This window comes from Desmodus rotundus, unplaced genomic scaffold (genome assembly GCF_022682495.2).
Source record: "Desmodus rotundus isolate HL8 unplaced genomic scaffold, HLdesRot8A.1 manual_scaffold_299, whole genome shotgun sequence".
In the NCBI taxonomy this organism is placed as follows: domain Eukaryota; kingdom Metazoa; phylum Chordata; class Mammalia; order Chiroptera; family Phyllostomidae; genus Desmodus; species Desmodus rotundus.
The window spans coordinates 38,899-59,109 of NW_026527367.1; the positions used below are offsets into that span (position 1 = coordinate 38,899).

The 20,211-nt window shown below is 61.2% G+C and overlaps 2 protein-coding genes across 4 annotated transcripts in view; one reads left to right on the top strand and one right to left on the bottom strand.

The window, feature by feature from the left end:
* The window catches only part of ZBTB46 (zinc finger and BTB domain containing 46), a 32,413-nt gene extending 16,107 nt beyond the window's left edge, over window positions 1–16,306 (top strand). The window contains exons 3-5 of the mRNA XM_053917800.1: window positions 2,626–2,916; window positions 10,453–10,628; window positions 12,923–16,306. Coding sequence (XP_053773775.1) covers window positions 2,626–2,916; window positions 10,453–10,628; window positions 12,923–13,297 — 842 coding nt within the window. The 3' untranslated portion in view covers window positions 13,298–16,306. The remainder of the gene's footprint in view (window positions 1–2,625; window positions 2,917–10,452; window positions 10,629–12,922) is intronic.
* A 171-nt stretch (window positions 16,307–16,477) lies between these two features.
* Window positions 16,478–20,080, bottom strand: SLC2A4RG (SLC2A4 regulator). Of its 3 annotated transcripts, none has more exons than XM_053917802.1 (8): window positions 19,818–20,080; window positions 19,409–19,497; window positions 18,391–18,500; window positions 17,794–17,975; window positions 17,621–17,721; window positions 17,278–17,542; window positions 17,106–17,197; window positions 16,478–17,030 (listed from the first exon to the last, which is right to left on the bottom strand). In XM_053917802.1, the coding sequence occupies exons 1-8, from the start codon at window positions 19,926–19,928 to the stop codon at window positions 16,877–16,879; spliced, it is 1,104 nt and encodes a 367-aa protein (XP_053773777.1). In that variant the 5' UTR covers window positions 19,929–20,080; the 3' UTR covers window positions 16,478–16,876. The 3 variants fall into 3 exon arrangements, with proteins under 3 accessions (XP_053773777.1, XP_053773776.1, XP_053773778.1); XM_053917801.1 differs by having other exon boundaries at window positions 19,409–19,548; XM_053917803.2 differs by lacking the exon at window positions 19,409–19,497 and having other exon boundaries at window positions 19,818–20,059.
* Between the last annotated feature and the right edge of the window lie 131 nt (window positions 20,081–20,211).

Sequence of the window (20,211 nt, forward strand, 5' to 3'; positions counted from 1 at the left end):
TGCCAGGGTTGGCCATCACGAGTGAAGCTCCTGTGGACGCCGTTGGCCGGCCTGGTTTGCGGACGTGCGTTTTCCTTTCTCTGCGTGAACACCTGGGAGCGGAGCGTCCGGGTCAGGCTCTCCCCGAAGGGGTCGCGCCACCGCGGTCTCTGGCTTGCACTCTGGCTCACTGCCCCGCACCCCCCGCTGCATTGCCCCTCATCTGTCTTTTTAGGTGAAACCACCATGCTAGAGGGTGAGTGTGGGAAGTTTGACACAGGCCTCACCCCTGTGGTCAGGGGAGAGGCCATGGCCACCACCAGGGATGGTCCCTCCTGCCCTTCGTCCAGCCCCGCCCCCAGCCCCCTGCACTGTGACCCCCACCAGCCCCTCTGGGACCATCGCCAGAGCAGCCAACTTGAGAACTACAAGCAAAGAGCATCGTTTTGAGACGATTGTTGATTAACAATCAGTTGTGTGGTTTTTAAATATTTTATTGATTGATTTTAGACGGAGAGAGGAAGGGAGACAGAGAGAGAAACGGACTTGTTGGGACTCACTGAGGAATTCATCTGGTGGTTCTCGTATCTGTTCTGACCGGCAATCTCTGAACCGCAAACCTCGGCGTTTCGGGACGACGCTCTAACCAACTGAGCTGCTCAGCCAGGGCTACGTTAATAATCAGTGGTCAGAAATAACACAGAGTGGCCCTGGCTGGTGTGGCTCAGTGGACTGAGTGCCGGCCTGCGAACCAAGGGGTCGCCGGTTCAATTCCCAGGCAGGGCACATGCCTCGGCTGCGGGCCAGGTCCCCAGTAGGGGGCGCTCGAGAGACAACCACACGTTGATGTTTCTCTCAGTCTTTCTCCCTCCCTTCCCGTCTCTCTAAACATAAATAAATAAAACCTTTACCATAAAAAACACCAGGGCATTTTGCAGCTGTCCAGAGGAGGGAGACTCTGGAACCTGTGTGCGGATGAGCCCCGAGGGGGTGATGCTGACACAGAAGGACCAAGACCGTGTGACTCAGCTCGGAGGAGGCCCCGAAGAAGCCAGAGTCACAGGGCAGAGAGTGGACTGCCGGGCGCCAGGCCGGGGAGGGGCCGGGGCTGAGGGTTATGGGGCAGAGCGTTGGTTTCCTGAGACCAGAAAGTCCTGGACGGGACGGCGGGGACGGTGGCAGGCAGAGTGGATGGTTACAGTGGTAAAGTTCATAAACTTTACTTAAAAAGTGGACGGAAAACGACCACAATCCAGGCACTTGGGACTCCCAGGGACCGGCCTGCCCTGGCAGAGCACTCTGGGAGACAGACGCCCGAGGTGCAGCCGCGACGGCATGTCTGGGGCCGGCACCGGGTGGGTCGGGAGGGCCTCGGGGCCACGTGGGCTCCCTGAGCAGGGGTGTGCGCGTGGCATATGCGTCTTCGTGTGAGCAAGGGTGGGCCGCTCCGCTCGCAGCCCGCCCCCCCCCCCCCCCCCGAGCGTTTCCGACGGTGTCAGCCTCTTCGCGGTGGTGGCCTAGTGACAGCCCCTGCGTGGTTTTCACAGAACGTCAAACTCTGCTCGCAGACCAGTGGGATACGGACTCTGCCTGCGACTTCCTGTTCTGCTTGTAGAACTTCATTTCTGACATCACTACCTTAAATTCCTCTTTCGGAACGCAGGCTGTGACCCAGGGGACCAGGGAAAGCGAGAAGCCTCCGGATTCACTGCCTGGACGCCTGGGTCACCGAGTCCCAGATGGGCTGTCTGCACGTTGCCCCGGGCCCATCCCACGGCTGCCCTGGGTCCCTGCACTCCTCTGTCCCTTCCTTCCGTGGCCCCTCCGCCCCCTCCGCTGCGTCGGCCTCAGACACTCTCCCTCTGGCCACCTTCACTCTGCGTTCTCATTTGAAGAATAGTACATTCTGGAAGGGCCAGCTCTGCCCCCACTTCCAAAAGTAAATGCCAGAGTAGACAGGGCAGCGAGTAGTAGCGCCCAGTGGTGGGCGGTGCCCTGCAGGGGGCTGGGCACGCCTCCCCGATTTTAAGGAGCACTCAGGGACGTGACACGCCTTCGTCTGTCACTCTGCATTCCCAGCCTTCAGAACAGACCGGAGGCTCTGAGGTTTCATCGGAACCACGTCATCCTTACCTTAGGATGTGATGGTAACTGTTCCTGCCAGGCCTGCGGGGCATGCCTGTGACCGGGGTGCCCGGCACAAGGACGCCAGGGCTGTGGAAATGCAGCCACAGGTGTGGCTTGTTTCACGGCGGGGGACGGCAGACGCCCAGACGTTCCCTTGCGTTTTGTGACAACTCTGCTCTGGGCTGTAGGGCCCTTCTCTGCATCCCACTTAAAGTTGCTGGAGTGCAGGCTCGCTGTGCTGAAGTCCTTGGTGGGTGTCCCCAGGGCAGTTGGGCAGTGTCACGGAGGTGGCAACAGGGCAGATTCACAATAGCCTGTGGTGCTCCGCCTGGAGGCGGCCCTGTTGTCCCCCACAGAGCCCCTGCCTGAGGCCTTGGCCATGACTTCTCCAGTCATGACCGTGTCTTTGACCTTGGGGACCTTCCAGGCAGCGGGCGGTCTGGAAGCTCACTGCCCTCGCTCACTCCTTTCCCGCTCGGAGAGTCTCGAAATGACCCGCCTGTTTGTTTCCTCCCCCAGATTCAGACTTGACCGTCACCGTCACCGAGGCCGGCAGCTCTGACAGCCGAGGGGAGAGGGCCGATCTCTACGGCCCGGGGGATGAGGGCCTCCTGGGGGCCGAAGCCAGCTACCTGGGCCCGCCCCTCACCCCTGAGAAGGAGGAGGCCCTGCAGCAGGCCACCGCAGTGGCCAACCTGAGGGCGGCACTCATGAGTAAGAACAGCCTGCTGTCACTCAAGGCGGACATGCTTGGGGACGACAGCTCCCTGCTGCTGGAGTACCTGCCCAAGGGCGCCCACTCCCTGTCCCGTAAGTGCGGGCCGCGGCCTTGCCACCCTGATGCCGAGTGTGAGAGGAGCAGAGGGCGGCAGGTGGTGGGTGTGGGTGTCGTGCGTGGTTCCAGCAGCCGGCTGTGGGTCTCGGCACCCCCAGACCCCCGAGGCCTGTGGGGGAGGTCGTGTGGTCGTTAGGGCGAGGGGTGGGGGGCAGTGTGTGCTGATTCAGACGTTTCCTACTGAAAATTGAGGCCCAAAACTCCCTGGAGCTCAGAGGTGCATGGGGTTGGTGCCTGGCCGGGACGGGGCGCCTGTGTGAGTCAGGACTTGGGGCTCCCTCTGCCGGCACCCGCCCCCCCCCACCCCCCGGTGCCGAGACTCCTTCTGCGTGGGGAGAGATGGGAGGAAGCTGGAACCAGGGCGCGTCCCCTGGCTCTGTTTGCCCGAGATAGTGCTGGTTGCGCAGGGACGGGGACAAAGGGCCTGGGTGTTGTGTTGGCACCGTCAGCGTCTCCCGAGTTTGCATCGAGGAATTCCAGGGGCTCCATGCGACTGGCTGGGTGGGGCTCGGGGTGCCCTCCCAGCACACACAGGGTGGGAGCTTGTCCACCCCCCGCCCACGAGCCCACTGCATGCTGGCCCGTGAGCGAACTGCTGTCCACGTCATGGGCGCTCTGAGGAGCCGTTGTGGGGACACTTGTGGCAAAGAGCGGTCACCAGGAAGAGACACCTGGTGTCTGGTTGGAGGTCAGTGTGGTGGGAGCCAGCAGGGCCTGTTGCTGTTCATGGGGGACGGGACACACCCCGAAGGGAGGTGCTGAGTGCAGACAGTGTGCGAGCTGCCCCACCCGGTGGCCCCGGGGCCTGAGTGTGTTGGGTGCGAGGGACAGGGGGTGTATGTGGGGGGACCTCAGCCCCACGGGGCGAAGGGAGAGCCGCCAGCGTCCTGGGTGTTGGGGACTAGGGGCGTGTGTCTTTGTTTTCGCCTTTACTTGAAAAACCAGTATTCTTATAACCTTGTTTTCATGCTCTCTGAAATGTTTAAGGTTTTGTGTTGGAATGATGAGAACTGCTATGGCTAATAAAGACCAAAACTGATGTGTGTGTTCCCTTTATTTCTCTGAATCAAGAGCCGTTGCCAAGCTGGGCGCAGGGTTGGGGGCTGGGGCTTGGCCGTGGGTCAGACCCGGGGCTGCTGGGCGCTGGTTTGGGCGTGCTTTTAAAAACACGCCCAGGCCTCGTTTTCTGCATCTGAAAAATGGGGGTGGCGCATCTTGCCCCGTTATTGCGAATTTAAAACAGAACTGTGTTTGGGAAACGTCGAACACCTAAGCCAAGCGCTGCGATTGATCAGCGCCCCCTCCGAAATCAAGGCTGCGTCTCGGCAGAAACTGTGGGATTTGTGCCGATCCTGGGCAGTTAAAGGAGGTCGCCCCAGGGCATTTGCGAGTCTGGAATTGACAATCCACATATCCAGCAGCTGGACATGCAGCTGAGGGGACAATCGGACAAGCTTTGTGGGTGATGAAGGGCAGGTTAGGATGCCACAGGGCATGTTTGGCTGTGGAGAGTTCCTGGTCTCCAGCACCCTCTGCTGTCTCCACTCCTCAGCTCCCTGCCCCTATGTCTCCGGTCTCCTCCCAGCTGCTCCGGACCCGGCCGGTTTGCACTTGGCACATGAGAGCAGTCTGTGCTGCCCCCACGTGGTGGTAGGACCTCGCCACCAAGAATGACTCACTGGGGTGATTTGTGGCTTTTTCTACCTTCTCTGTGTCTGGCAGCCTTCGCCCCCAGTGCGGACTTTGCTATATCCCCGCTGGGGACGGATTCTAGGGGTCCGCAAGCCCCCAAATGCCAGTTTTACCGCCTTCGACCAAGCAGGGCTACTGTGTGCCTGTCTGCGGGGCTCTGGGATGAGGACGCAACTGGCAGCCGCTGCAGCTGACCCTGTTCAGGTCATCATGTGAGGGCCGTTACCCCGGCGGTTAAAAAAGGAACCAGGGGTCGTCACCAGATGGGGCGGAGCCCGCTTCTGGAGAAGGGGCCAGCCCGACACTGGGACCGGCGTCTCAGACCCTTTCTCAAGGCCCGGGGCACGGGTTCCGTGTCCTCATGACCTGTTTCGACTTTCTGGGTGACAGCCCTCTGGGAGAGAGACCCCGACCCCGGAGAGGTCATGCGCTACCCCTGGGGGGATGCTGAGAAGAGTGCCCCAGCGCTCGCCTCCGGCGGGACCCGGGCTTCGTCACACACCATGGGGAGGTGGAGGACGGCGCTTCCAGAACTCTCTAAGCCCCACCAGCTGCTGCTTGTTCCCTGCAGGCTGACACTTGTTTCTCGTGTTCGCGGGGCCTGGTACCAGCCCACGTCACCTGGGGGACAAGGTCACAGAGCGGCTGCTCCACCCTTGGCTCGGCCTGGACGCCCGCGTGGGACGTGGGTCCGCCGGCTGGTGTCTCTCCCCTGTGCACACCTGCCCAGCGGTGCTGAGCTCTCCCCACGCACAGGAGGCCACCGTTAGCAGCCATTGCACTAAGGACAGTCTCCCACTCATGGCCACATGAAGTTAGACTGGTAGTTGTACTTAAATGCAAATACTTCTCAGAGGAATTTTTCCCCAAGAGAAAGGCAGCCGGGTCAGGAAGCTGGGGGTCCAGGACACCAAGCCTGGCACCGGGCCGGTGGAGCTGGGTCCACACTGACCTGCGGTGACTCCGGACCCGGACACGCCCTTCCTGCATCTTATACCCAGAAAAGTCTGGCAGGTCCGTCTGTCTCCCTGAGGAGAAACAAATCTTTGAGAAGAGCTGACCACGCACTCCGGATTCTGGAATTGACTTCCGTGGCCCTCTCCAACAGGACGGTGTGGGGGGACGCGGACTTTGCTCTTGCGCGCCGTCCACGGACGACTAATTGTAGCCTTCCTTTCCAGACGCGTGGCATGTCCTCCTGCTGGTGACCAGACAGGCACCTGGTGAGTACGGGGGGCACAAAGCGGGTCTGCTCTTAGTTTCTCGATTTTGTCACATCCCGACAGCTTGTAACTGGTCTGCCCCTTGTTGTAGGCGGACGGACACCCGGGCTCAGCCGCGAGGCCTCCTCTGGACTCAGCTGCAGCCAGTGCCTGGGGGCTTCCAAGGGCCAGCGTGGGATGCAGGCTGGGCGGCCAGTGCCGCTCTGGCAGGCCCGGCTGGACATGCCCAGAGTGCTTGGGCCCTGACAGCCCTACCTGAAGTCAGCGCAGGACCCACAGGGAGAGCCCCGTGGAAACTGGCACCTCTATGCGGGAGCAGACGTCCACTGCAGCCTGGCCTGGCACGCAGGTCCCGGTGGCCACCAGCGGATGGGACTGGGACTAGGCATCCATTTGTGTCTTTAGAGTGATCACCTCAAATCCTCCACAGGCGGCCAGGTGAAGACGTTTCGGCGCCCACCCGTTGGGCAAGTGCACTCCAGGCGACTGGGTCACGAAGGGTTTGTGCCGACCCCTGGGGCAGAGCAGGCGCGGTGGGGCAGGGGCACATGCTGTCCCGCACAGGGAGAGGGGCCAGGTAGCTCCACCCCGTTACTTTCTAGAAAGATCCGAGGGTGAAGCCCAGCGCCATGCCCTCGATGCGAGTCCCACGGCATTTCTCTCCAAGTGTGAAGGGTGGAGCCGTTGACGAGTCACCCAGACTGCGCTTTCGTCCCCTCCCTAGACGCTGGTTCTCTTGGCTGCTCGCCAAGTGGGGCAGGTGGCCGTGGCACAGTGGACTCCAGGACCTGGGTCGAAGGAAGGAAGGAAGCGTGTGAGCAGCGCCAGGTTCTGGAGCGTGTTCCAGCGGGGGAGGGTGGGCTACTGGGCCAGACCTGTGTCCCCCTAGTCTGAGAGGCCGCCCCCACCCCAACCCCTCTCGGGCATGGTCCGTCCGCAGGCCCGGCACCAGGTCCGCCCTGGCGCCACTGCTTTGCCATCAGCAGACAGGTTCTGACGCCAGAGGGAAGTTGGGTTTTCAGAGACTTGGTGTTGCTGTCAGGGCAATCGGCTCCAGAGTATCCTGGAGCTAAACGATGGGTCAGCGGGTGCCCCTCGCCCGTTCGGAAAGGCCCCGGTTCTGTAAGCGGCCATGGGCCTCTGAATGTCATTTCTAGAGACCTCCTTTTCTTTTTTTGTTGTCACGGTGGGTCTTGGTGCTGTGAGGTTGCTGTGGCAGGAGGAGCCCATGTGGAGGGATTCCTGACTCCCAGGCCGCCCCGTGCATCAGCACGGTGTTGACTGTGGGACCTGTGCCACTTTTACTTGCACACTTGGGGAACCGGTGCCCGGCAGAGGGCGCGGGATGGGGCCGCAGGCAGACCTGAATCTGGAGCCTGTCTCTGCGCCGCTGGGCTGAAGGGCTTCGGTCACATTTTCAAGTCAATGAAAAATGTTAGACAGGGCGCTGGTTAGACAGGTTCCATTGCACCTGGAAGAAACAGGGCCGTGCTGGATGGTAAAGCAATAGCGGACGTAAGGAGCATTTTCAGGATAAACAGCTGTTTGTCCTCAAACCCAACACAATGTCCCGTAAAACTGCACGGTCCCCCAGCATACGGGATTTCAGTAGGGTCATCTGAATTCATCGTGAGAACTTCCCATTTCGTATCTTTGTTGAATTTCTCATGGAAATGTCGATGCTCAGGGGTTGATTTCAAGATAGGTTTTTGGTTGATTATGAAAACGTAACACTGATCTTTCTTCGACACAGAGGACTTCGATAGTGAGGGTCAGTCCTTCATTGGGGTCCACTCCCTGCCACTTCCTTCGGGTTGGCCTTCGCTGTCACACGGTGTAGATGGGCAGCCTCCCGCACTTGGGTGCTCGTGTGTGTGGTGATGAAGACTCCCCACACCCTCGCGGATGTTCATTTCCTCATTTCAACGGCATTTAACATCAAGAATTCTGTTTTGATCACGGTCCGCTTTAGCAGCTTCACATAACTCAGGTGCTAAAGAAAACACTTAATTCATTTTGAAGAAAACTCGGGGAACCTGCAGCTTCGACCAGGACTAGGTTGTGCTGGGCTTGCCCTCGGGGCAGAACCGCCTTCCCTCACCCGCTTGGCTCACAGTGGGGAGCCGCCAGCACAGGTCGGGCTGGAAGCTGGCAGTCGTGGGGGACGAGCTGAGCTCTCACTGCAGAGTTTTCTCGGGCACGTTTCCCAAACGCTGGAGCAAGAAACAGGCTGAGCCGAGGGAAGCGGTGTTTTGCGCCAAGAAAGTGGCAAAGTCTGCCAAACGGCAGAGCCAGATGATGTCACAGTCATCAGAGGGGGACTTGAAGATGTCTGTTACCGACACATTCAAGGAAATAGTGAACAAAGTAGATTAAAAGATGGAGCGTTTCGAGAGGATTGGAGTCTCTCAGAAAGAATGAGTGGACACTCCGGAACTGGAAATACAGTATCTGAAGTTCAGAATTCCTCGGGTAGTTCAATAGCAGTCTCGGCATGAGAGAGGGCGAGTGAGCTGGAAGACACGGCAAAGGCCACTCTCCAGGCCAAAGCTCAGAGGAAAAGGAAAGAAAGAAAAAGTAAGGACAGGGAAGCAGTGGACACAGTGAGGGTGTTTCGAGAGGTGCCGTTGGAGCTCCGGAGCACAGAGGGGCGAAGATGAAGCAGGAGTAGAATCCAAAGAGACAACAGCTGAGATTTCCCCAAAACGGATGAAAGACATCAATCTAAAGTTTTGAGAAGCTTTATAAACCCAATGCAGAATGGAAACCAAAGTGAAATATCAGTAACAACAATAACAAATCAATATCTGGGCACATTATAGTCAAACTGTCGAAAATCAATGACAAAAGAATAAGTCTTAGCAGCCAGAGGAAACGTCTCCTTTCAGAGGAGCAGCAGATGGCTGATTTCCAACAGAAACTGCGGAAGCTCCAGGCAACACACTGCGAAGGGCTGCAACAAAGTTGCCAACCGAGGGTCCTATACCCGGTAGAAGTGTCCTTCGGAAATCACTGCGGCGGGAAGACATCCTGAACAAACACACACAGGGAGAGAATTCATCGCCACGGACAAAGCCGGAGGCCAGAGGGTCGTGCCCCAGACAGAAGCACAGACCGATGGGAACTGGGGCTCCGGGGAGGAGCATCTGTGTGACCAGCGGAAACAGTCCCGACATTCGGAGCAGTGGTTGTAGTTTCTGGTGGGTTCTGTCACACAGATGGGAGTGTGACATGTGATAGTAACAGCTCGAAGGTGAGGCAGGGCAGTGGAGCCATCTGCTGCCTGCCTGACCAGGTGTGCATGGAGACCCCGGTGAGGGGCGCTCCCGGGCACGTGCCTGTTGGGGCCTCTGGCAGACCTGGCAGGCAGTCCCGCTGTCCTGTGCTGGGGGACCTGTGGCTCTGGTTGCTTGATGGCCTGGATGCCCGATTGTTTGAGTGCTGCAGGGTCCCTGCCTCTGTGGCATGGCGGGCGGCCCAGGGCTAGGAGTATGAAGCTCACGGACACCGTCCTGTCATTCTTCCGGCTGGCTCCCCTGTGGGAAGGGCCCAGCTCCTGGCCCTCCCCACCCTCCTGGGCTGTGACTCCTGTCTTCATGCTTCCCTCTCAGCACCCTGAGGAGTGCCACACGTGGACATTCACAAGGGGTATAAGGGTGCAGTGGGAGGAAGGCCATCCTGGCTTAACTGACTGTCCCCCCTCCCGTGGTGTTTGTCCGGCAGCCACCTCCGGGTGGTCCAGCATTCTTGGTCCTTGGTCTGCCCCCGGGTGCTGAAGCGGCTGCGGGCCCGGGAAGCTGCCTCCAGGTGCCAGAGGACAGGTGTTCATCCTGGGCCCCTCCCTCGTGCAGCTGCAGGACCCAGGCCACTCTCAGCCGTCCCAGAGACCCCGGCGGCCTTTGGGGAATTGGGAGGGCACCCTGCGGGCTCAGGTGCGGGCTCAGGAGGGGGTGACTGTGGCGTGTGGGCCGCCCCAGCGCCCAGTGGGGTGACACCTGGGACCCCGAGCCCCCAACCGCCACCACGAGACCACCTGAAGTGTGGGATGAGGCACGCGGGGCTGGGCTGCGTCCTGCTGTGGAGCTGGCCCGGGTAGCCCTCGGAGGCCCGTGGCGTGGTTTCCAGAAGTGTGGAAAGTCAGAATGGGCGGGGACTGCTCACCACTCTCACTGCGCATTTGGGGGGGACCGGCCTCTCACTCGGCTGTGTCCACCGGGCGCTTCGCTGATGGGACCAGGCGGCACCTTCCCTCTGGGTGTTCGACGGTCACAGTACGGAGCCACTGGCCCGGGGGGGTGGAGGGGCAGCTGGCCGCCGGGCCCTGGGTGGCGGGGGGCCGTGGCTGGGAGGCGAGCTGCAGGCTCAGGGCCGTCCTCCAGCTTCCCCCGTGTGGACGTGGCATTTCTGCCTCCATTGCACTCGTGGGTGTCCCCGTGTCTTAGACGCTGATGGAAGGTGTCAGCTGGGTCTGAGAAGTGGGTGCGGTTGCCTCTGGCCTTCAGCCTGGCGGCCAGTGCCGGGACACCTATGCCAGGTGGGACAGCCTGCGTGGGGTGGGCGCACAGCCCTGGTGACTTGCCCTGTGCTCTCTTCCAGTCAACGAGTTCACGGTCATCAGGAAGAAGTTCAAGTGCCCGTACTGCAGCTTCTCGGCCATGCACCAGTGCATCCTCAAGCGCCACATGCGCTCCCACACCGGCGAGCGGCCCTACCCCTGCGAGATCTGCGGGAAGAAGTTCACGCGGCGCGAGCACATGAAGCGGCACACGCTGGTGAGCGTGGGGGCAGAGGGCAAGCAGGTGGGGAGGAATGGTCTGGAGTCCCACAGGAAGTCCTGAAGTGGGGCCCGCTCACCCCACATGCCCCCTGGCTCCCCCCCCCAAGGCCTGGGGGGCAGAGGTGGGGGACGCATCACACCCTCGGTTTCCCTTCTTCTCTTCGGGCCCCTCGGCTGCACCAGGCCTGGGCAACGCTTCCACCCCTGCTGGGACCCCTGCCCTTGGCCCCCCGGGTCCCTCCAGCTGCACCGTGGGGGCTTGGCCACTTTGGGGACAGGGCCCTTGTTGGACCTTCCAGCCGACCCCTCACAGCCTTGGCAGGTTCTTCGCTTGTCCAGTCCCGGGGGTACAGCCAGCACTGCTTAGAGGGAGAGATCTCCTGTCTAATTTTAGAGAGAGGGGAAGGGAGAAAGAGGGAGAGAAACATCAATGTGTGGTGCCTCTCACATACCCCCCTATGAGGGACCAGGACCACAACCCAGGTGTTGCCCTGACTGGGAATCGAACCCAAGACCCTTCGGTTCATAGGCCTGCGCTCAATCCACTGAGCCACACCAGCCAGGTCAAGAAGCGTATCTTTTTGTTTGTTACACTAAGAAGTGCTGGGAAGCTGTAACCTGGGCTGCTACATCGCCCCACCCCCGCCCCCTCCCCGCATCTGAGAAATTAATTTCTGAAGAGTCCCTCTGAGTCAGATGTGCGACTGCGGGCCAGACTTCCGCGGCCAGGTTCTGCTGTAGGAACGTCTGCCGAGTTGTGTGAGAGGCTGGGAAAGCCACTTACCACGAAACCCTGGGTGTGTGGAAATCCAAAGTAATGATCTTGAGCGAGTGAAAGCGCCTATAATTTGGTAGAAAAAGGGAGAATGAGCAGCGACCTCAGAACATACCTCATACTGATCAAAGGACGCTGTGCACGGAACAGCCTCCAGGAGCCGCGCAGGACACGTAAATTAGAGCTGATGGAAGGGCCACCTGCGGCTGAAGGTGGCCCGATATCTGACAGGAATTCCTGCGTCTGTGACAAGTCATTCGTCATAACGAGCGGCATTTTTAAGCTCATTGCCTGGTTGCTGGGCACTCCCTGGGAACACTCACAATAATTTTATTTGAAAAGAACTTTAAATTTTATTTGTCAATGATAGTTCATATTTGATACTATTATTTTTCTGTATTCATTTATTTTGTATTCATTTTAGGTGTATAGCATTGTGGTTAGAAAATCGTATACAAAGGGGGGGCCCCGATATTTCCAGCTCCCACCTGGCACCTAACACAGTTAGGTGGCTGCGTCTTTTCTTCAGCGAAACCACACTGGCGGTTCGGTAAACATGGGTGCTGGGGGAGGGTCAGAAATCCCGGACAACCTGCCTGAAACCTGAGGGCTTGTTTTCCTCTGGGGAGGGGGTCTGTATGTTCCTCTTTAATTTCTCCAGGGTCCTTGACCCTGAGGAGGTGGCTGAGTCCCCAAGTCCAGCCTGTGGCTCAGGAACTGAGCTGTGGTTGCCATGGTGCCCGCGTCTGCCCCCCTCCTTCCTTCCTTCCGTCCACACTGACGGGCGAGTGCGGCCATCTGGTCCTGGCTTGAATGCCCTTGTTGCTCCTGGTGCAGCCCCAGCTCCCCCGCAGCCCTTGTCCCTGCCCCATGCCGCCCACTGCCCCACCCAGCTGTGCCTGTGTCTCGCGTTTGGGCTTTGAGTTTTTGTTCTTGTTTGGGGGAGGGTCGAGGGAGCCCTGGATTTAAAAATGTATCAAACAGCCAGCCTTGGCTGGTGTGGCTCAGTGGGTTGAATGCTGGCTTGAGAACTGAGGGGTTACCGGTTCAATTCCCAGTCAGGGCACATACCTGGGTTGGGGGTGTGCAAGAGGCAACCACAAATTGATGTTTCTCTCTTTCTGCCTCCCTTCCCCGCTCTCTAAAAATAAATGAAGTCTTTTTTTAAAATGTATCGAACAAAAAGACCCAGGAGGGTCCCAGGAACAAATGGACCCCACATCTGGGATGGGAGCCTGTGGGGCAGTGCCCAGCTCCCAGGGTCTTGCCTGGCTGTCCCCAAAAGGTGCGGTAGGCCCCAGACCTCACACCTGCTGAAGTTGGCGGGGGCGGGGTGGGCAGCACACATCTGCATGGTAGGTCTTCATGGTTTGGGGTTTTGTGGGCAGGCGTGGCAGGAGAGGGGTCCGGGTCCACCGAGGTGGGAGGTCATTGAGCGCCGGGGACAGTGACCCATCAGTACCAGCAGGGCACCACCGGCCGCTCGCCCCTCACCGCCCGCCCTGCCTCCGCAGGTGCACAGCAAGGACAAGAAGTACGTGTGCAAGCTCTGCAGCCGCGTGTTCGTGTCGGCCGCCAGCGTGGGCATCAAGCATGGCTCTCGGCGCCACGGCGTGTGTGCCGACTGCGCCGGCCGTGGCGTGGCTGGCCCTCTGGACGGCGGAGGGGCTGAGGGCTCCCCTGAGCTCTTCCCAGGGGATGGGCCCTACCTGGAGGATCCCGATGACCCTCGAGGGGAGGGCGAGGAGGAGCTGGCTGAGGATGAGGACGATGTGGGCCTGGCCCACGAGGACACGCTGATGGGGGACGACAAGGACGAGGAGGGCTCACCGCAGGGGCCCCCCAGCCCCCCGGGGGGACCCGACAAGGACTTCGCCTGGATCTCCTAGGCCCCTAGGCTGGGCGCGGTGGGTGAAGGCAGTTCCACCCCCGCACCTGTGTGCGCACGTGCTTAGGGGTTTCCCTCGCCCAGGGTGGGGCCATCTGACCCCACGCAGCCCCTCCTCCAGGCTACCCTTCATCCTGCTCCTGCCCCCCAGCCATATACCTAGAAGCTGGCCCTGGGGTCTCAGAAGCAGGTGCAGCCCTGCCGCAGGGGCTCTGGGACCGAACATGAGGTTGGTGGGTACAGGGTGTGGGGAGAGTCCCAGCAGGTGCATGGCGGGGTGTCGAGAGGGCCCGCCTGGCCTTGGGCTCACGCTGGCACAGGAGCCAGGGCGTGGTCAACACCACTTGGCTGTTGAGTACGGACCTGAGGTCACAAGTCCCAGAGCTGAGGAGTTCTGCACCCACTGCAGGGCCTTGGGCCCCTCTCCTCTCTGCAGCCCCTCCCCAGCAGCCCGGTTGGGTCGGTCACTGCCTGTCGCCCTTTGCCTTCGAGGCTCCGCCGCCCCTGGGGCCCCCTGCAGAACCGGGTCCAGCATACAGAAAGCCCCGTGGCCCTGCCGCCTCTGGGCTTTGGTGCTCAACATGAACAGCTGTGGAAGCCCCTCCAGGGCTGAGGGCTCCCAGGTGCTAACTTCTGGTGGAGGCGGCGGTGGCTGGGGTCCCTGCGGGGGCTCCACCCTTTGTTCTGTGTGCACTTCCTTGGGGGAGCCTCGGCGGCCTTGTCCCGTGGCTCCGCCCACCTGTCACCAGGCCACGCCTGCTGCCCGCCCCGGGGGACCTGCCTGCGCTGCTGCTAACACTGGAGGCCGAGTTCACGCCTCCCCCTCCCGGATGGGTAACCAAACTTTTTAAGTAGGGACGTGTTGAGATCACACACAGTTCTCTTGGTTGGCGTTCTCTCTCTCACCAGACAAACCGCGCGGAGCCGCCCCTCCCTTTGCTTGTAGCCAGGTCTTCCTGCTGCATTTTCAAGTGCGCCCACGACCTTGTTCCTTTTCTGCGTGAAAAGTAGGTGCAGCCTGTTGGCGGGCACCAGCCTCCTGGCTGCAGGACAGGCCTCGCCTGTCCTCTTCTGGTCCAGGCAGCCTGACCACGAGGCACCACACCTCTCACCACTGAGCTGGGCATGGTCCACCGCCCTCTGCTCTCCCCTCCAAGAGGACTCAAGGGTGCCGCAGAGAGACTGTGTCTTTTTCTCACAGACTCAGAGGCTGTCCCCACGGTTTTATTATTATTATTATTATTATTATTATTATTATTATTGGGTCACATCTGTTCTTGTTAGGTGGAAAACCTGCAAACCTTCATAGGGGGTGGAGGGTGGGGTGGGGACCCCGGCTGCCCTGAGCAGGCAGACGGGACATGGTGCTGTCTTTGAAGTCCTGCCCCGGGGAGGAGCCTCTGCTTTCGCTTTTACTTATTTTTGAAATAAAGCCACCATTTCTATCGGTTAGAAGAGGGTGCTCTTGAAGGAGCTGTGGGCTGGTTGCCGGCGCCCACCACCTCCCCCAGGGGGGGACGCTGCCAGTTACTCCACGCTGGTGTTCTTAACAGGGAAGGCCAGGGTCGTCCCGTGCCAAGCTCTCCACGCTACCCACTCTCCCTTGGGAGGGTGGGCCAGGCCGTGTGGGGGCTTCTGGGCACGCTGCCCACTGGTCATCCATGAGGCCCAGCCAAACCCCGACCTGGGCCCTCAGAACTTGTACCTCCCCCACTTTCTGAACAGACCTACTTTCTTACAAAACACGTTTGGAAACCAGACCTTTGCTGCCAACAGGTGGCTCTGGGTTTTGTATTAGCCCTGCCTCTCAGGCCGCCCTGCCCGTGCCCAAGCCACCTGCCTCCACACTCAGGACGCCCTGCTCTTTCTGACCTGCTCATTGCCCCTGCTGACCTTCGGGGGGCTTGCTGTCCGTGCCACAGGGCCGTTTGTTCCCTTGAAACCAACACTGTACCGGAAACCCGGGGTCCCGCTTCCTGCCCTGCAGAGTCCCCGCGCTAGCCGCCGGCAGGTCCCTTGCCGTTTGCAGGATGGAGATGAACCCGTCCTCTCAGGAGATGCGAAGGGAAAGACGTGCGTCGTGAAGTTTTTTTTAAGTGACTGACCCTTTTTGTTTTTTCCAAATCAATGTTTAAACTAATATTTTTTTTATGAAGAGGAAAAACTGTGTAGATTACATTTCACGTTTTGTACTTTCCCATTTGCGTCTGTCTGTAGTTTGGTGGAAAATGCAGTCTGCTGGGTGGTGAGCCTGTCGCGAGGAGGGGGGCGGGGAGCCCACAGATTCTTCGAGGAAGCGCCGGACCCTGACCGGGGTGTCTGGACCCTGGGTGTGGGGAAAGTGACACCACCACCAGCACTCCGGAGGGACCCGCCTCAAGACACAGCTGCTGCTCCCAACTTTGCACATCTTTCTTTATAAAAAAAAAAAAAACTGAGAAAATGCAAAAACTGGACCTTTTTGCAATATGATGAAAGACAACCTTATTTTCGCTCATTCTGTGACACGTGCAACTCTTTAAAAGCCATACTTAATGGTTGTGTTTTATTACTTTTTATTTTTCCGATCCTGTATGGTGTTTTGTAACTGCTGGTAGGGAGGGTGCTGTGTGTGTGCTTTTCTGAAATATTTATTTTTCTCAACGTGCTTTTCAACCTGTCGACAAAAACAAAACAAAAAAAGGGCAGTGTTTGAGAATTGCTGACTTTTTTCTGGGGGTAACCTGTATCATGCTGACTTTATATGAACTGTTATAAACCTGTGTATCAGAGGTGCGTCTACTTGCGGGGGGAGGGGGGGGGCCCCTGTGCGTGTGTTCGCCGCGGTGGGCAGAGTGTCGGAGCTCCCTCGTCCTCCCGCTTCTCTGTAGCTGTAGGACAGGTACACAGAACCTTATCTAGTGGTCTTGGATGTGTCTGCCTGGGCTCCGGCCGGCCTGTGGGGTTCCTTTCTGTGATGGGCGTAGCTTAGACCTTCTTGCAGAGCGATCACTTTCAATAAATTGGGAAATTGCTGCTCAAGCAGGTGCCTTGTGTGTGTTTCAGACAGGGTCCCCTCCTCTGTTCTTGCACTGGGTGGAGGTGGTCTGTGACCCCAGCCCCCTGCAGCTCATCGCTGGCACCGTGCCCCCTCTCCTTCTCCCACTGACCTCGCCTTCCCCACCCCAGAGGCAGACACAGCTTCTGGAAAAACCCAAATCTTTAATTTTTCTCCTCGCCTGGCGCAGCACAGACTCAAGACACCTGAGCTTTGGAAACCAGGTCCAACGTCAGCCTGGGGCCTGCACCACCCGTCAGGTTAGGTGCAGCAGGGGAGGTCCCTCCCCACCCCTCAAAGTGCATCCAGGTCTGGCTCCCACATGGCCTCGAAGCTGGACCCTCAGCGCCCTTGACAAGTCCATGGACAGGCAGGGGGGCAGCGCCCACCCCAGGCGTTAGTGCAAAAGGCTGGTTTCTTCAGAGGCACTTTGAGTGGTGGGACCCTCCCCAGCCTCTGGGGCTCCAGTGTCCCTGATGCCCCTACCCCATTGAAAAGTAGACCCTGTGGCTCGGAGGGCCCCGGGCAGCGGTGGGGTACAGCTCATTTTCTCCTCTGGGAGCTCGGGCGGCCTGGGCAGCGGGCAGCACCCAGGAAGCGTTGGCAGGCCTTCTTCCAGCGGCAGGCGGTGCACCACAGGTCCCGCCGCTGCACGCCGTAGGCCTTCCGGCACTTCTTGGCATCCCCTCGGGGCTTCCTGGGGGGACACGTGGGGTGCCGTTGGGCCAGGACCCCCCCACCTTGCCACTTGCCCCTTGACACACACACGCACCTCAGGCTGGCACCAAGCTTGGAGGGCAGGGCTGGCTCGCGGGCCCTGGCTGGGCTGGGCTCCGGCTGCAGCTGGGCAGGTGCCAGGCAGCCCTGAAAGGAGACACAGCTGTGGTCTCCCTCTGGAGCGCCCAAGGGGCCTTCCTGGAGCTGTTGCCTGTGACCGCACCCACCTGGTAGGAGTGGTCACTTCGGCACACCTGGGGGTGCGCTGCGGAGCTCAGCACCTGGGGTGGGGGCAAGGCCAGGGGGCGCAGCAGGCTGGGCAGGGTTGGGGCTTCCGGCAGCTCCAGGTGTGGGAAGGCAGGCGGCAGGGAGGCCGTGGGGGACATGGAGGTCAGGCTGGAGAGCCCACCCGTCAGCACCTCCAGACCGCTGTCTAGCTCCGTGTAGTAAAAGTCCTCTTCGCCGTCACTCTGCTCTGGCTCTGCCTGCCGCCTGCCGGGGACAGGGTGGATGGGAGCTGCAGCATGGGCCCAGCCTGCCCCACCCCCGGCTGGCGGGCCATGCACGCACCCCAGGTGCGCCAGGCGGATGTGTCTCTGCATCCCAGAGGCCGTGCTTAGCACCTCGCCGCAGCGCTTCCACAGACACTGGAACAGGACCTGCACCGCACCCTAGGCGACAAGGGCTGGTGGTCAGGCTCGGCCACCTTGGCCACCCCACCCTGAGCCCAGCCCCGGGCTCACCTTCCGCTTCCGAGGGGCAGGCTCCCCGAACAGGAAGTGGGCTGCCTCCAGGGGCAGTGGGGGCGACGGTGTGGGTGGAGAGGACTGCTCACTGGCCGGTTCCCAGCCCCAGTCCCCACCGCTGCTGCTGTGACTGCCTGGTGGCTGCACTGGTGGCTCAGGCCAGAGCTCCAAGCTGGGCTCTGCGGGGACACGCCAGGCCAGGGTCAGGACTCCTGGGGCTCAGGCTGCCGGCTCTGAATCCCTTAACTCCGCTCACAGGTAAGCTGGGTGGGCACGTAGGCATTTGGAGGAGACAGTGGCCAGGAAGAGCTGGCCACACAGTGTGGAGACCAACCTCCCTTGGACAGGGAAGGAGGAACAGAGAAGTCCCATGTGGGGAGATGCCTGGCCAGGCAGGTGGTCACGGAGGCCTGCAGACTGGAGGCACTGGGGCTTTGGCCACAGTGAGGACTTGGGGAGGTCCTGATGTCCATGTGTTTAGAAGGTGGTTTTCCAGCCGAGGGGGCTCTGCTTGCCCCCCACTTAAGGTCCTGGAGGAACAGTGGCCCTGCCCCCGCCTCCATCCCCATCCTAGACCCAGCCTCTAAGTCTCACCAGCGTGGAAGCCTGTAGCTGGGGGCCCCAGCAACGGGGGACTGGTGGACAAGCTTGTGAGGGCTGCGGCAGCCATGACCTCATCCAGCCGGGCGTTTCCTTGGGGGGATCTGGGGGATAAGAGGGCAGGGGGTGGGCTGGGCAGGTGGGGCCCAGCAAGTGCTCCCAGACCCCTCCCCTGGCCGAGCACACACGTGCAGGCCTGGGCACGTGCGGAGCACACCAGGCTCCCTCACTTCAGGCGCTGGGCTGGGGCAGCAGGCCCAGCTCCACCCCCTGACTCGGGTTACAGAGCCTAGATCTCCAGGAACCACCAGGAACTGGGCCTGGGCTGGGGTCTCCCTGAAGCCGAGTCACCTATAGCCTGGGCTGTGTTCGATGCAGTCTCCTGCAGACCCTGGTGCTGGATGGGGGTCTGAGGCCTAACCTGCTGGGCCAGGGCACTGAAGGCCCAGCCCTCCCCCAATCACACATTAACCCAGGTTGTGCAACAGCAGCTGTGGGCCCAGGGCCAGGCCTGGAGGGGGGGGGGGGGCGCAGAGAAGAGCAGCCAGCAGTCAGCAGCAGCCAGGGCAACAGCTCCAAGCACAAGCCCATCCCCAGTTCCCAGCGGGCCAGACCAGTGCCTGCCCCTGGCTGCACAGCCAGCCCAGGGTGTCCAACACCCTTGAGGAATTTATGCAAGGGCTGGGGTAATGGCGGTCAGAAGGCCTGGGACCCCTTGGGCAGTGGACCTCACGCAGGCCACCAACCTCTACTGCAGAGACAAACAGTGGCCCCCTCCCAGCTGATCTCAGGCCCCAGGAGTTGAGGGGGACAAGGGATACTATCACACCGCTTAACTCTTTCAGGACTAGAGGGCTGGGGGTGGCCAGAAACTCAGTTCGGGACCCTGACCTGCCCCAATCGAGCACCCCGTGGGGGTGTCGGGAAGGCACGTTCCCGAGCCCCACCCACCACCCCTACACACCAGGGCACACGTGTGCGCACGCCCACTTCGGCCCGGTGCGCGGCTCACCTGTGCGCTGGCACCGGGATGTGCGCTGACGGCCTCAGGGGCCCAGCTGCCGCCCCCGCCCACGTCCCCGGGGCCCGCGGCTCCAGCTCCTGCGGGGGTGAGAACTGCAAGCCCGCCCAGCCGCCGCCCACGGCAGGGCCCTGCGGACGGGGCGTGCTCAGCAGAGGCCAGCGGCCCGGGGCCCCCAGCCCCCACCCGGATCCGCTCCGCACCCCCAAACCAGCTGTGGTCGGCGCGCCCCGCCCCCGGCCCCGCCCCCAGCCCGGCGCGGCGGGAAGCGGCCGGGCCCCCGCGGACCCGCGGACACAGACGGGACGCCGCCCCGCCCCCGGGGGCCCGAAGGTTTGTGCAGCCCCGACGCCATCTTTGCGGCGAGCGCACTCTGGCGCAAGCCCCCGGCGCCTGGTACCTGGGGCGGCGCGGGCACCGACACAGGCGCGGCCGCGGGTTCCGGACCGGCAGCGCGGGGCGGGGGGTGCCCGCAGGCCGGGCCGGGCGCTGGGGGGCGCTCGGCCTCCATGGCTCGCTGACCGGGCTCCGAGGCTGCAGCAGGGAGGGCGGGGCGCTCGGGACGCGGCCCCGGGCCGGGCCGGGCTGGCCGGGCCGCCGACCCCCGCCCTGGATCGGCAGCCGCCCGGGCCGCTCGCTCTGCCCCCAAAGCTACGGCCGCCCCGCCCCCTCCTTGTGTCCCCGCCCCCGGCGCGCGCCCATGGTCTGCGCTCTGTATCAACATTCCGAGGTGGACCGTGGCTGGGACTGGCCGCATTCCCATTGGCCTGCGCTCCGTGGGCCACGCCCCCCAC

Bases quoted from the DNA above. Each gene is read 5' to 3' on its own strand.
- SLC2A4RG (XM_053917801.1), bottom strand. From the start codon at position 19,928: ATGGAGGCCGAGCGCCCCCCAGCGCCCGGCCCGGCCTGCGGGCACCCC. The intron at 18,501-19,408 runs GTGAGCCGCGCA...CTTATCCCCCAG, and splicing joins ATCCCGGTGCCAGCGCACAG to ATCCCCCCAAGGAAACGCCC. The intron at 17,198-17,277 runs GTGGGTGCGGTC...GTCTCCTTTCAG, and splicing joins GAAGTGACCACTCCTACCAG to GGCTGCCTGGCACCTGCCCA.